Source organism: Lithobates pipiens, unplaced genomic scaffold (genome assembly GCF_037356315.1).
Source record: "Lithobates pipiens isolate NorthernLeopardFrog02 unplaced genomic scaffold, aLitPip1_a1.2 Scaffold_28, whole genome shotgun sequence".
Lineage (NCBI taxonomy): Eukaryota > Metazoa > Chordata > Amphibia > Anura > Ranidae > Lithobates > Lithobates pipiens.
In genome coordinates this window covers 25,998,394-26,013,645 of record NW_027507789.1, presented here as the reverse complement: position 1 = coordinate 26,013,645, position 15,252 = coordinate 25,998,394, and the positions used below count along the sequence as shown (strand labels likewise).

General features: G+C 45.5%; 1 protein-coding gene across 1 annotated transcript; it reads left to right on the top strand.

The window, feature by feature from the left end:
• The first annotated feature begins 11,310 nt into the window (after positions 1–11,310).
• NOG (noggin) lies at positions 11,311–13,243 on the top strand. The gene has a single exon (XM_077458933.1). The coding sequence runs from the start codon at positions 11,701–11,703 to the stop codon at positions 12,367–12,369; it is 669 nt and encodes a 222-aa protein (XP_077315059.1). The 5' UTR covers positions 11,311–11,700; the 3' UTR covers positions 12,370–13,243.
• The last annotated feature ends 2,009 nt before the right edge of the window (positions 13,244–15,252 follow it).

Below are 15,252 nucleotides of genomic sequence, written 5' to 3'. Positions count from 1 at the left end.
CTTATAAAAACTTTTGTGGACCAAGCAGGTTGTGTGTTAGTGATTAGCAGACTGTACGTCAGTCCCTATACCAATGAAGGACTGCTGCAGTATAGGGCAGCGGTCAGCAGTAGTGCACGGCAACCCTATGTATTGTGGACCGATAGCGGTCCTTACAGAACAGCAGACTGTAACGCACTCAGGCCTATGTACCGTAGCACCCTATACCAAGTTACCAGTCCTTATAAGAACTTTTGTGGACCAAGCAGGTTGTGTGTTAGTGTTTAGCAGACTGTGCGTCAGTCCCTATACCGCTGAAGGACTGCTGCAGTATAGGGCAGCGGTCAGCAGTAGTGCACGGCAACCCTATGTATTGTGGACCGATAGCGGTCCTTACAGAACAGCAGACTGTAACGCACTCAGGCCTATGTACCGTAGCACCCTATACCAAGTTACCAGTCCTTATAAGAACTTTTGTGGACCAAGCAGGTTGTGTGTTAGTGATTAGCAGACTGTACGTCAGTCCCTATACCAATGAAGGACTGCTGCAGTATAGGGCAGCGGTCAGCAGTAGTGCACGGCAACCCTATGTATTGTGGACCGATAGCGGTCCTTACAGAACAGCAGACTGTAACGCACTCAGGCCTATGTACCGTAGCACCCTATACCAAGTTACCAGTCCTTATAAGAACTTTTGTGGACCAAGCAGGTTGTGTATTAGTGTTTAGCAGACTGTGCGTCAGTCCCTATACCGCTGAAGGACTGCTGCAGTATAGGGCAGCGGTCAGCAGTAGTGCACGGCAACCCTATGTATTGTGGACCGATAGCAGTCCTTACAGAACAGCAGACTGTACTGCACTCAGGCCTATGTACCGTAGCACCCTATACCAAGTTACCAGTCCTTATAAGAACTTTTGTGGACCAAGCAGGTTGTGTGTTAGTGTTTAGCAGACTGTGCGTCAGTCCCTATACCGCTGAAGGACTGCTGCAGTATAGGGCAGCGGTCAGCAGTAGTGCACGTCAACCCTATGTATTGTGGACCGATAGCGGTCCTTACAGAACAGCAGACTGTAACGCACTCAGGCCTATGTACCGTAGCACCCTATACCAAGTTACCAGTCCTTATAAGAACTTTTGTGGACCAAGCAGGTTGTGTATTAGTGTTTAGCAGACTGTGCGTCAGTCCCTATACCGCTGAAGGACTGCTGCAGTATAGGGCAGCGGTCAGCAGTAGTGCACGGCAACCCTATCTATTGTGGACCGATAGCGGTCCTTACAGAACAGCAGACTGTAACGCACTCAGGCCTATGTACCGTAGCACCCTATACCAAGTTACCAGTCCTTATAAGAACTTTTGTGGACCAAGCAGGTTGTGTGTTAGTGATTAGCAGACTGTACGTCAGTCCCTATACCAATGAAGGACTGCTGCAGTATAGGGCAGCGGTCAGCAGTAGTGCACGGCAACCCTATGTATTGTGGACCGATAGCGGTCCTTACAGAACAGCAGACTGTAACGCACTCAGGCCTATGTACCGTAGCACCCTATACCAAGTTACCAGTCCTTATAAGAACTTTTGTGGACCAAGCAGGTTGTGTGTTAGTGTTTAGCAGACTGTGCGTCAGTCCCTATACCGCTGAAGGACTGCTGCAGTATAGGGCAGCGGTCAGCAGTAGTGCACGGCAACCCTATGTATTGTGGACCGATAGCGGTCCTTACAGAACAGCAGACTGTAACGCACTCAGGCCTATGTACCGTAGCACCCTATACCAAGTTACCAGTCCTTATAAGAACTTTTGTGGACCAAGCAGGTTGTGTGTTAGTGATTAGCAGACTGTACGTCAGTCCCTATACCAATGAAGGACTGCTGCAGTATAGGGCAGCGGTCAGCAGTAGTGCACGGCAACCCTATGTATTGTGGACCGATAGCGGTCCTTACAGAACAGCAGACTGTAACGCACTCAGGCCTATGTACCGTAGCACCCTATACCAAGTTACCAGTCCTTATAAGAACTTTTGTGGACCAAGCAGGTTGTGTATTAGTGTTTAGCAGACTGTGCGTCAGTCCCTATACCGCTGAAGGACTGCTGCAGTATAGGGCAGCGGTCAGCAGTAGTGCACGGCAACCCTATGTATTGTGGACCGATAGCAGTCCTTACAGAACAGCAGACTGTACTGCACTCAGGCCTATGTACCGTAGCACCCTATACCAAGTTACCAGTCCTTATAAGAACTTTTGTGGACCAAGCAGGTTGTGTGTTAGTGTTTAGCAGACTGTGCGTCAGTCCCTATACCGCTGAAGGACTGCTGCAGTATAGGGCAGCGGTCAGCAGTAGTGCACGTCAACCCTATGTATTGTGGACCGATAGCGGTCCTTACAGAACAGCAGACTGTAACGCACTCAGGCCTATGTACCGTAGCACCCTATACCAAGTTACCAGTCCTTATAAGAACTTTTGTGGACCAAGCAGGTTGTGTATTAGTGTTTAGCAGACTGTGCGTCAGTCCCTATACCGCTGAAGGACTGCTGCAGTATAGGGCAGCGGTCAGCAGTAGTGCACGGCAACCCTATCTATTGTGGACCGATAGCGGTCCTTACAGAACAGCAGACTGTAACGCACTCAGGCCTATGTACCGTAGCACCCTATACCAAGTTACCAGTCCTTATAAGAACTTTTGTGGACCAAGCAGGTTGTGTGTTAGTGATTAGCAGACTGTACGTCAGTCCCTATACCAATGAAGGACTGCTGCAGTATAGGGCAGCGGTCAGCAGTAGTGCACGGCAACCCTATGTATTGTGGACCGATAGCGGTCCTTACAGAACAGCAGACTGTAACGCACTCAGGCCTATGTACCGTAGCACCCTATACCAAGTTACCAGTCCTTATAAGAACTTTTGTGGACCAAGCAGGTTGTGTATTAGTGTTTAGCAGACTGTGCGTCAGTCCCTATACCGCTGAAGGACTGCTGCAGTATAGGGCAGCGGTCAGCAGTAGTGCACGGCAACCCTATGTATTGTGGACCGATAGCAGTCCTTACAGAACAGCAGACTGTACTGCACTCAGGCCTATGTACCGTAGCACCCTATACCAAGTTACCAGTCCTTATAAGAACTTTTGTGGACCAAGCAGGTTGTGTGTTAGTGTTTAGCAGACTGTGCGTCAGTCCCTATACCGCTGAAGGACTGCTGCAGTATAGGGCAGCGGTCAGCAGTAGTGCACGTCAACCCTATGTATTGTGGACCGATAGCGGTCCTTACAGAACAGCAGACTGTAACGCACTCAGGCCTATGTACCGTAGCACCCTATACCAAGTTACCAGTCCTTATAAGAACTTTTGTGGACCAAGCAGGTTGTGTATTAGTGTTTAGCAGACTGTGCGTCAGTCCCTATACCGCTGAAGGACTGCTGCAGTATAGGGCAGCGGTCAGCAGTAGTGCACGGCAACCCTATCTATTGTGGACCGATAGCGGTCCTTACAGAACAGCAGACTGTACCGCACCCAAGCCTATGTACCGTAGCACCCTAGACAGACCAAGTTACCAGTCCTTATAAGAACTTTTGTGGAACAAGTGAGTTGTGAATGATTAGCAGACTGCAGCAGAAGGGCAGCAGTCAAGTATAATATTCTTTCTATATTTGGAAGAAAGAATATTATACGTGTACAAGCCTATTACCGTACCACTGATACCAGTCCTGAAAAGAACCTTTGTGGAACTAATAGTAACAGCAAGTCTTTAAAATTATCCTCACTGCCTGACACACTGCTTCCTGCCTGTCCCTATACAAATTGGCAAAAAAGAGTAGGCTGGAACGATTAGCTGGAACAGCTCTTTTGTGGACCTGATAGTAACAGCTAATGATGATGATGATGATGATGATGAAGAAAGACTAATCTGGCTGAGCTGTCCCTAAAATAGCAGCATACAGCGCTCTGTCCCTTTATCTAAACTGACAAAAGAAACTCAGGCTGCTGACCTAACACCTATACCAGTCCTGAAAAGAACTTTTGTGTACCAAATAGCTAGCGTTTTCTCTGTCCCTACTCCACACAGGATCCTTTCCCTACAGTGACAGAAGAAAGAATGTAAAATGGCCACCGGATCGGGTGTATTTATAGGTTAGGGGGAATGTCCAAGTGTCCATGAGCTGTCATGTCTCAATTGGTTGTCCTGTAACACATGATAAACGTGTCACGAAAGGTTAAAGTTCTTGTATACATTAAACACGTAAGTCCGCCGGGGCGAACGACGGAAAAAGGCGTTCGAACCCGCGGACGGCGAAAGTCGGAAATTCGCCGCGAAACGACCGCCGGGCGAACCGTTCGGCCATCACTATCTATATGTATGGAGTCTTATTTCAATGAGTTTTGCAGATGTAATTAGACCAATAACTTTTGAAATAATGTTATCATGTTAAAATTTATATGAGATTTTAGAGACTGGATTTATACTATTCTATATTCTGTTGTAAAAGAAATGTCACTTCTGATCTCAGCTCTGATGTCTTTTTTGTCCTCCTGGAGAATATTCAGTCATACATTTTAACTACTGCAAAGCCTCCATCATAAAGTCCCGGGATATTTTTTTAGTTTGCAATCATGTATATAATAAACATGATGAAGACTTCTATGGTCTGCTCTTCTTATTATTATTTTGTTCTTGTGAAGTTAATATTTTGGGTTCATCTATCACAAGCTGGGAAGTAGAAGTAGCAGTTAGGAGTGTGTGGAGTGGGCTGGGGTGTATGATCGCCGCGTGAAGCCCATATTAAGGAACTTTCAGCGAAGAATTTATGACACTAGAGAGAAGTTTGCTGGAAGACGGAGCCTGCCCGGATCTTTACCTTCTCCGAGCAAGATATATAGATGGGAGAGGAGCTGGAAAAGACAAACACAGCATTCTGTCTCCACAAGACTTCCACAGAGGCGCCCTCATAAAACCAAAGATAAACACTTTACTATCAGCACTCCAATGGAGATACCCATGAAGCAAGACAACAGCTCTGAGCTGAGATATTTCATAGGGACATGGGAGAGAGAGCGACGTGTGTGTCATCTCTATGGGTGATCTCTATAGGCGATCTCTATAGGTGATCTCTATGTCACCTCTATGGGTGATCCCCACGTCATCTCTAGGGCTGATCTCTATGTCATCTCTATAGGTGATCTATATGGGTGATCTCTATGTCATCTTTATAGGTGATCTCTATGTGATCTCTATGGGTGATCTCTAGGGGTGATCTCTATGTCATCTTTATAGGTGATCTCTAGTGGTGATCTCTATGTCATCTTTATAGGTGATCTCTATGGGTGATCTTTGTCATATCTCTAGGGGGTGATCTCTATGTCATCTCTATGGATGATCTCCATGTTATCTCTAGGGGTGATCTCTATGCGATCTCTATGGGTGATCTCTATAGGTGATCTCTATGCCATCTCTCGGGGTGATCTCTATCTGATCTCTATAGGTGATCTCGATGTCATCTCTATGGTTGATCTCTAGGGGTGATCTCTATGTCATCTATATAGGTGATCTCTATGTCAAACCTGTATCTATAGGGGTGATCTCTATATTATCTATAGGGGTGATCTCTATGTCAAACCTGTATCTCTAGGGGTGATCTCTATATTATCTATAGGGGTGATCTCTATGTCACATCTATGGATGATCTCTCTGTGTGCTTTGAGGGGGAGCTTCCAGTGTACAGTATAGTACAGTGTTCGTTTTCTGCATTAGAGTTTACTTCAACACATTATAAATGCACAGTATAAAACTTGTGTATATTGGTATAGAAACAGCATGACATACAATTATCTCGTCTACCTTTTTTTATCCATTGTGTATAAATATGTCTTTTTATAGACTTGCAGTATTTCTCTCCTCATATTCTATCTGTTTTCTTTCCATACATCTCTCTATTATCTAATATGTCTTCTTGTCTAGCTAACTGAACTCTCTGTCTCTATCACACACTCCTATCGTTAATTGTATGTTAGCTCTGTCTCGTCATCTCTAGTTATGTTATCTTTCAAATTTCTCACTTTCTCTCTATCTATAATGTCATCAGCTCCCCCCTATTATCTATAGATCTCCTAGGTCCCTGTTGCTCTGTCTAATCCTATCTCTACCACTCTCTCCTCAAATAAAGATCTCTCTCTCTCATAGCTGTCACTGTATCTGATCTCTCTATTCGTTCCCCTTTTATAAGTAATGTCTATCATCTGTCTCTGTCTCTCCCCATCCCTTGATTTCTTTCTACCTTTATATCGATCCCCTGAGCTCTCTCTCTCTCTTTGTATATATCTCCCGCACCCCATTTTCCTCCTCATTAATCTCTCTTTACTTTCATAACCATTGTCTATCATATCTTTCTCTTCCTCGCTCTCTCTCTATATATATGCACCTCTATCTCTAGTTCTTTGTCTCCCTCACCTCTCTAGTTCTGTGTCTCCCTCACCTCTCTAGTTCTTTGTCTCCCTCACCTCTCTAGTTCTGTCTCCCTCACCTCTCTAGTTCTGTGTCTCCCTCGCCTCTCTAGTTCTTTGTCTCCCTCACCTCTCTAGTTCTGTCTCCCTCACCTCTCTAGTTCTTTGTCTCCATCACCTCTCTAGTTCTTTGTCTCCCTCACCTCTCTAGTTCTTTGTCTCCATCACTTCTCTAATTATTTTTCAACCTCACCTCTCTAGTTCTGTGTCTCCCTCACCTCTCTAGTTCTGTCTCCCTCACCTCTCTAGTTCTGTCTCCCTCACCTCTCTAGTTCTTTGTCTCCCTCACCTCTCTAGTTCTTTGTCTCCCTCACCTCTCTAGTTCTGTCTCCCTCACCTCTCTAGTTCTGTCTCCCTCACCTCTCTAGTTCTTTGTCTCCCTCACCTCTCTAGTTCTTTGTCTCCCTCACTTCTCTAATTCTTTGTCAACCTCACCTCTCTATTTCTGTCTCCCTCACCTCTCTAGTTCTGTCTCCCTCACCTCTCTAGTTCTTTGTCTCCCTCACCTCTCTAGTTCGTTGTCTCCCTCACCTCTCTAGTTCTTTGTCTCCCTCACCTCTCTAGTTCTTTGTCTCCATCACTTCTCTAATTCTTTGTCAACCTCACCTCTCTAGTTCTGTGTCTCCCTCACCTCTCTAGTTCTGTCTCCCTCACCTCTCTAGTTCTGTCTCCCTCACCTCTCTAGTTCTGTCTCCCTCACCTCTCTAGTTCTTTGACCCCATCACCTCTCTAGTTCTTTGACCCCATCACCTCTCTAGTTCTTTGTCTCCCTCACCTCTCTAGTTCTTTGTCTCCCTCACCTCTCTAGTTCTTTGTCTCCATCACTTCTCTAATTCTTTGTCAACCTCACCTATCTAGTTCTGTGTCTCCCTCACCTCTATAGTTCTGTGTCTCCCTCACCTCTCTAGTTCTTTGTCTCCCTCACCTCTCTAGTTCTGTCTCCCTCACCTCTCTAGTTCTGTCTCCCTCACCTCTCTAGTTCTTTGTCTCCCTCGCCTCTCTAGTTCTTTGTCTCCCTCACTTCTCTAATTCTTTGTCAACCTCACCTCTCTAGTTCTGTCTCCCTCACCTCTCTAGTTCTGTCTCCCTCACCTCTCTAGTTCTTTGTCTCCCTCACCTCTCTAGTTCGTTGTCTCCCTCACCTCTCTAGTTCTTTGTCTCCCTCACCTCTCTAGTTCTTTGTCTCCATCACTTCTCTAATTCTTTGTCAACCTCACCTCTCTAGTTCTGTGTCTCCCTCACCTCTCTAGTTCTGTGTCTCCCTCACCTCTCTAGTTCTGTCTCCCTCGCCTCTCTAGTTCTGTCTCCCTCACCTCTCTAGTTCTTTGTCTCCCTCACCTCTCTAGTTCGTTGTCTCCCTCACCTCTCTAGTTCTTTGTCTCCCTCACCTCTCTAGTTCTTTGTCTCCATCACTTCTCTAATTCTTTGTCAACCTCACCTCTCTAGTTCTGTGTCTCCCTCACCTCTCTAGTTCTGTGTCTCCCACCTCTCTAGTTCTTTGTCTCCCTCACCTCTCTAGTTCTGTCTCCCTCACCTCTCTAGTTCTGTCTCCCTCACCTCTCTAGTTCTTTGTCTCCCTCACCTCTCTAGTTCGTTGTCTCCCTCACCTCTCTAGTTCTTTGTCTCCCTCACCTCTCTAGTTCTTTGTCTCCATCACTTCTCTAATTCTTTGTCAACCTCACCTCTCTAGTTCTGTGTCTCCCTCACCTCTCTAGTTCTGTGTCTCCCTCACCTCTCTAGTTCTGTGTCCCTCACCTCTCTAGTTCTGTCTCCCTCACCTCTCTAGTTCTGTCTCCCTCACCTCTCTAGTTCTGTCTCCCTCACCTCTCTAGTTCTTTGTCTCCCTCACCTCTCTAGTTCTGTGTCTCTCTCACCTCTCTAGTTCTTTGTCTCCCTCACCTCTCTAGTTTTGTGTCTCCCTCACATCTCTAGTTCTATGTCTCCCTCACCTCTCTCTCTCCAGTTAACCCCCCCCCCCCATTTCTCTCTCTACATATACACACAGTATATACAAATTTCCCACACTTCTCTCCATCTCTTGATCTCTCCCCACCATTATAATCAATCACCTGTCAGCTCTCTCTCTCTAGATATATCTCTCTTTTACTGTATAATATAGTTGTCAGTTGTACAGGTATATCATGTTTCCCTCTCTATCTCTAGTTCTATATCTCCCTCATTTCTCTGTCTCTTTTCATCTCTTGATCCCTCTCTCTCTTAGGTTATAATCACCCTCTGTCAGCTGTCTCTCTTTATCTAGATATGTCTCAGTATAGCTGTCACATTTCTGTCCCTCTGTATTTGTATACAGAGCATCTATCATCTCTCTTTCTACTTATATTTCTCCCTCACTTTTATCTGTCTCTCTCCATCTCTTGATCTTTCTCACTATATGATCATCCTCTGTGAGCTCTTTCTTTAGATCTGTGTCTCCCTCACCTCTCTCTGTCTCTCCAGTTCTCTCTCTCTCTCTCTCAATTTCTCTGCCCCCCTCTCTCTCCCCTCTCACTCTCCAGTTATCTCTCTCTCTCTCCCCCCTCTCTCTCCAGTTCTCTCTCTCTCCATTTCTCTCTCTGCCTCTCTCTCTCCATTTCTCTCTCCCCTCTCTCTCTCCAGCTCTCTCTCTCTCTCTCTCTCCAGTTATCTCTCTCTCTCCAGTTCTCTCTCTCCAGTTATATCTCTCGCTCCAGTTATATCTCTCTCTCCAGTTATTTCTCTCTCTCTTCAGTTATCCCTCTCTCCCTCCAGTTATCTCTCTCTCTCTAGTTCTGTCTCCCTCACCTCTCTTTCTCTCTCCAATTCTCTCTCGCTCCCCTCTCTCTCTCCAGCTCTCTCTCTCACTCTCTCTCTCTCTCTCCAGATATATCTCTCCCCCTCTCTCCAGTTATCTCTTTCTCTCTCTCTCCAGTTATCTCCCTCTCTCTCTCCAGTTATCTCTCTCTCTCTCTCCAGTTATCTCTTTCTCTCTCCAGTTATCTTTCTCTCTCTCCAGTTATCTTTCTCTCTCTCCAATTATCTCTCTCTCTCTCTCTCTCCAGTTATCTCTCTCCCCTCTCTCCAGTTATCTCTCTATCTTCAGTTATCACTCTCTCCCTCCAGTTATCACTCTCTCTCTCTCTTTAGTTCTGTGTCTCCCTCACCTCTCTTTCTCTCTCCAATTCTCTCTCTACCCCCCTGTCTCCAGTTATCTCTCTCTCTCTCTCTCTCCAGGTATCTCTCTCTCTCTCCAGGTATCTCTCTCTCTCCAGTTATCTCTTTCTCTCTCCAATTCTCTCTCTACCCCCTCTCTCCAGTTATCTCTCTCTCTCCAGATATCTCTCTCTCTCCCTCTCTCCAGTTCTCTCTCTCTCTCTCCAGTTATCTCTCTCTCTCTCCAGTTATCTCCTTCTCTCTCCAGTTATCTCACTCTCTCTTTTTCTCTCTCTCTCTCTTCAGTTATCTACCTCTCTCTTTCTTTCTTTCTTTCTCTCTCTCCAGTTATCCATCTCCCTCTCTCTCCAGTTCTCTCTCTCTCCTGATATCTCTATGTTTCTCTCTCTCTCTCTCTCTCCAGTTATCTCTCACTCTCTCCAGTTATCTTTCTCTCTCTCCAGTTATCTCTCTCTCTCTCTCCAGTTATCTTTCTCACTCTCCACTTATCTCTCTCTCTCCAGTTATCTTCTCACTCTCCGGGTATCTCTCTCTCTCCAGTTATCTCTCTCTCTCTCTCTCCAGTTATCTCCATCTCTCTTTCTCCAGCTATCTCTCTCTCTCTCCAGTTATCGCTCTTTCTCCAGTTCTCTCTTGACAGTTCTCTCTCTCCAGTCATCTCTCTCTCTCTCTCCAGCTCTCTCTCTCTCTCTCTCCCTCTTTCCAGCTATCTCTCTCAAGTTCTCTCTCTCTCTCTCCAGTTCTCTCTCTCCAGTCATCTCTCTCTCCAGTTCTCTCTCTCCAGCTATTTTTCTCTCTCTCTCCAGCTATCTCCAGTTCTCTCTCTCTCCCCCAGTCATCTCCCTCTCTCTCTCCAGTTTTCTATCTCTCTCCAGTCATCTCCCTCTGTCTCTCCAGTTCTCTCTCTCTTTCCAGTCACCTCTGTCTCTCTCTTTCCATTCACCTCTCTCTCTCTCTCTTTCCAGTCAACTCTCTCTCTCTCCAGTTCTCTCTCCAATTATCTTTCTCTTTGTCTCCAGTCATCTCTCTCTCTCTTTCTCCCTCTCTCTCTTTAGTTCTGTGTCTCCCTCACCTCTCTCTTTCTCTCTATCTCCCTCTACTTCTATTGCTAATGCCTATCATTTGTCTTATTCTTTCTCAGTCATCCTTCTCTCTCATACACACACATCTCTTTCCAGCTTGCTCTTTGCGGGAACATCTGCAGCTCCCATATAGAAGTGAACAGCACATCACCCAGTACCTTCTCCCAGGACATGTAACATGTAGCAGAGCTAAGTCACTGTCCGCCTTTGGAAAGGGAACCTCTAACTACAGATCGATGTATTAGTTTCCTAAAGGCCAGCAGAGGGCGTCATACTCCTTCTGCCTACAAGGATTGGCACCCCCCCCCCCCCCCTCCCTTTTCGTTTTTTACCATTCAAGTGAAAAAGGGAGGTGTCACCGAAGCAACCAACCATGACCACAGGCTATCACACTACTTAAACATGAATTACATCACAGCCTTATGGAGTCCGGCTAATAAATCCAAGGTAGCCAGAGGGACTAGCTCCAGCTCTGCACTGCTGCATGCCTGGCTCAGCACTCACGGGGGGAAGAAGAAGAGGAGAAGGAAGAAGGATCCTGCATGGACAGACCCCAGGATTTCCCTGACTTTTGCTGACACTTTTATTTTCTGTGGGGTCGGAGGGTGCTGCTATCAGTGGGGTCGGAGGGTGCTGCTATCACCCTTCTGCTGCTGCTGCACCTCCCTGATTATCCCTTTGCTTCCCCACTTGGATACATTGAGTCTCTGGTTACCATGGTGATCCAGCTGAAAGTGAAGAATATTTAACAAGGAGGGGTGGGGGGGTTGTGGAAGGCTGGACCCAAGCAGGCAGACACACTGGTGCCATCAGGACTGAGAGCTGTGCGAGAATCACACCAGATTCCAAAAATCTCCAGCAACTGGCCATGAGAGGGGGGGACCCTGAGACTGCTGCCTACCCCTGAGCCCCCACCACCACCAAACCGCCCCCCCCCCCAGATGCCTTCTTTATGATCCCTGAACAGGCAGGAGACTCTGATTTCTCTCGTGGGTTCTCTGCAGCATGGATCACCCCCAGTGCCTTGTGACTCTGTACGCCTTGGTGGTCTTCCTGGGACTCCGAATAGACCAAGCCGTTGGCCAGCACTACCTGCACATCCGACCTGCCCCCAGCGAAAAGCTACCCCTGGTGGACCTGATAGAGCACCCGGACCCCATCTTCGACCCCAAGGAGAGGGACCTCAACGAGACCGACCTGAGGACTTTCTTGGGTGGCCACTTCGACCCCAACTTCATGGCCACCAGCTTGCCCGAGGAGAGGCTAGGCGTGGAGGACCTTGCCGAGCTGGACCTGCTGCTCCGGCAAAAGCCCTCCGGGGCAATGCCTGCTGAGATCAAGAGTCTGGAGTTCTATGAGGGTCTTCAGGGCAAAAAGCACAAACTGAGCAAGAAGCTGAGGAGAAAGCTTCAGATGTGGCTTTGGTCCCAGACCTTCTGCCCGGTGCTGTACACGTGGAGTGACTTGGGCATCAGGTTTTGGCCCCGCTACATGAAAGTGGGCAGCTGCTACACCAAGAGGTCCTGTTCTGTACCGGAGGGCATGGTTTGTAAAGTCTCCAAGTCCATGCATCTGACCATCTTAAGGTGGAGATGCCAGCGCAGGGTAGTGCAGAGATGCACGTGGATACCCATACAGTACCCCATTATATCTGAGTGCAAATGCTCATGCTAACATTACCCATCCTATCTGAGTGCTCCTACCGACAGACCCCACCATATCTGAGTGCTCATGCTAAAGGACCCATCCTATCTGAGTGCTCATACTAACAGTACCCCATCCTATCTGAGTGCTCCTGCCAACAGACCCCATCCTATCTGAGTGCTCATGCCAACAGACCCCATCCTATCTGAGTGCTCATGCTAAAGGACCCATCCTGTTTGAGTGCTCATGCTAACAGTGCCCATCCTATCTGAGTGCAAGTGACTCCTGGAACTATGCGACAAAAAAAAAAAAAAACTTTTCAAAGACATGCTTTATTCCCCCATCTTCCTTTTTTTTTTTAAAAAAATGTTGTATGCACTGTAATATGTAGGAATGTATATGTCTGTATATATGGTACCAGTCTAAATTACTATTAAAAAAAAGGTCAGTATTATTCTTTTTAAGTAACCTGCATCGTCCCAGGCAAATCCATCTGGTTCTATTTTTTATTATTATTATTGTTATTATTATTATTATTATGTGCCTAATGTATACTGTATTTATATACGAGGAGGAAAAAAATAATAAGCACTTCGCCTCGCGAAGCATATTTGTTTTTTTTTTGTTAAAGTTTATTTTTTTTGAAGACTTTTATTATAGATGCCATTTTATTCCCCATTTAATGCGGGGAAGGTGGCAGCTTTGATGGACCTCAGAAAAATTTAAGTCAGAAATTACTTTACAGCTACTGTATATAAAGAGAACACTTTTTTTTTTTTTTTGAAGCTTAAAAACAAAGTAACTAATCTTGTAAATGAAGTATATCTGCTATTTATTCTTTTTATTTTTCAACCTTGTAGTCATGGAACAGTGCAGATTAGAATTAAACCACTAAAATATTAAACTTTTTTCGCAGTCTTGATGTTGTTGTTGGATGGTAGATTTTTAATGGCATGCTTTTTTTTTTTAATGCTGTTTTAACAGTTCTAACATACTGCAGGGTAAATAGGTTGGGTATTGGGGAAGGGGGGTGGTGGGGGGGGGGGGGGTGTATTAGTGGCTGCCTGGTTTATAAATTATAATAAGAGAGTCTTGTTCCTTCACTGTGTAGGGAGCTCTACAGCAAGTCTTGTGTACTTGCTAAGGGCAAAGGTGGGAGGTGGGAGTGGGGTAGCCCTTGCTGACTGCTGTCTCTGGTTTTGTACTGCCTGACATTGCTTTTAGAAAGAACACGTGTCTTTCACACCTACAATTGTGGTATGGCAGTGTTGAAACTTGACTCTTGTCAAGACACAGCCTCCCAGTTGCAAGGCACACACATATTGCTGCTGCTGGTCCTAATCTCTTATCCCTGCTTGCTACTTCTACTCCAGGCAGCTAGCCATTGCCAGTAGCTTGCCGTTATAACATTGTATTGCAAAAAAAAAAAAAAAATTTACTAGAAGAAACAAGCGGAGATAAAATTGTATTGTTCATAGCAACGGTATTCCAGTACTGGCTAAAACGTGACATATGGAATGCGATTCATTGCAATGTGGTCTTGTTACCCACAAGTTTTTCAATCTGTTTTGTTTCCGGTGTGCGGGACCATTTTATTTTCAGGGGTTGGTATAGTTGTTAAAGTGATTCTGTCACCTGTGAAACTGTGCATGGTAGCCAATCAGCTTCTAACTTCAGCTTGTTCAATTAAACTGTGACAAAAAATCTGAAAGCTGATTGGTTTCTTTGCAGAGCTGCTCCCGATTTTGCACTATCCAGTTTTGGTAAGTCAGCCCCCATGGGTTTGATTTACTAAAAGCGGAGAGTGCAAAATCTGGTGCAGCTGTGCATGGTAGCCAATCAGCTTCTAACTTTAGCTTGTTCAATTAAACTTTGACAATATAATCTGGAAGATGATTGGTTTTTATGAAGAGCCGCTCCAGATTTTACACTCTCCAGAAAACCAACCCCCATGTGTGGTAAAGCAGACAGATAACATTTTTGGTTATTAGATGAATGCTGCGGGTCCTGAATAATCAGCAGTGGAAAAGTCTGGGTTTTCTTGCACTTTTCAATTTAAATTTCCAACTCTGATTTAGAGAACTGCATTCAAAATGGCTAGCCCCAGAGTAAATGTTGTATTATGTTGTAACATTCTTATAACAAAGGAGTCACACAGTGGAAATGTGTTACGTTATCTTAGTGAAAGGTCCAAGCTCTCTTATCTTGGTGACAGGTTCTCTTTAGCAAAGTGCAGCTTAGTTGTAGGAGAAGGTACCGATACTCTACCTTATTTTAAGAATAAAAATAACATTTCACAAACGTATACCTTGTAGGTATAGGTATTCATTTGTGCCTGGTCAGCTGATTACTAGACAGCAAACCGATTCAACAGACACCTTTTCTTGTTTTATTGAGAGCCTTGGTGGAATCTTAGACGCTCATTGACGTTGACCCACTGATTATTTGTAGAGGGTTCATTTACTAAAACTGGAGCATGCAAAATCTGGTGAAGCTGTGTATGGTAGCCAATCAGCCTCTAACTTCAGTTTGTTCTATTAAGCTTTGACAGTAAAACCTGGAAGCTGATTGGTTTCTGTTCAGAGTTTCACCAGATTTTGCACTCTCCAGTTTTCGTAAATCAATCCTATAGGGACTGGATTACAGTGATTTAATTTGTCAAAACAGCAGTGGATTGAATTTGGGCAAAGTTCACTTGGACTGTTGGTGGGCCATAGAACCATAGAACATCTAGATGATCTACACCTCTTGGGTTAAAAAATAGTCATAGGAAAGAATGCTCCTTACACTTACGGCCATTCAGTGGAATTACTCCCTTACAGATAGCTAAATAGATCAATGGTGCTAGTGGGAACTCATCTTAGAGGAAAAAATCGCTCATTGCTCAAGAAAACCTGTGAAGGAACGTTCCAT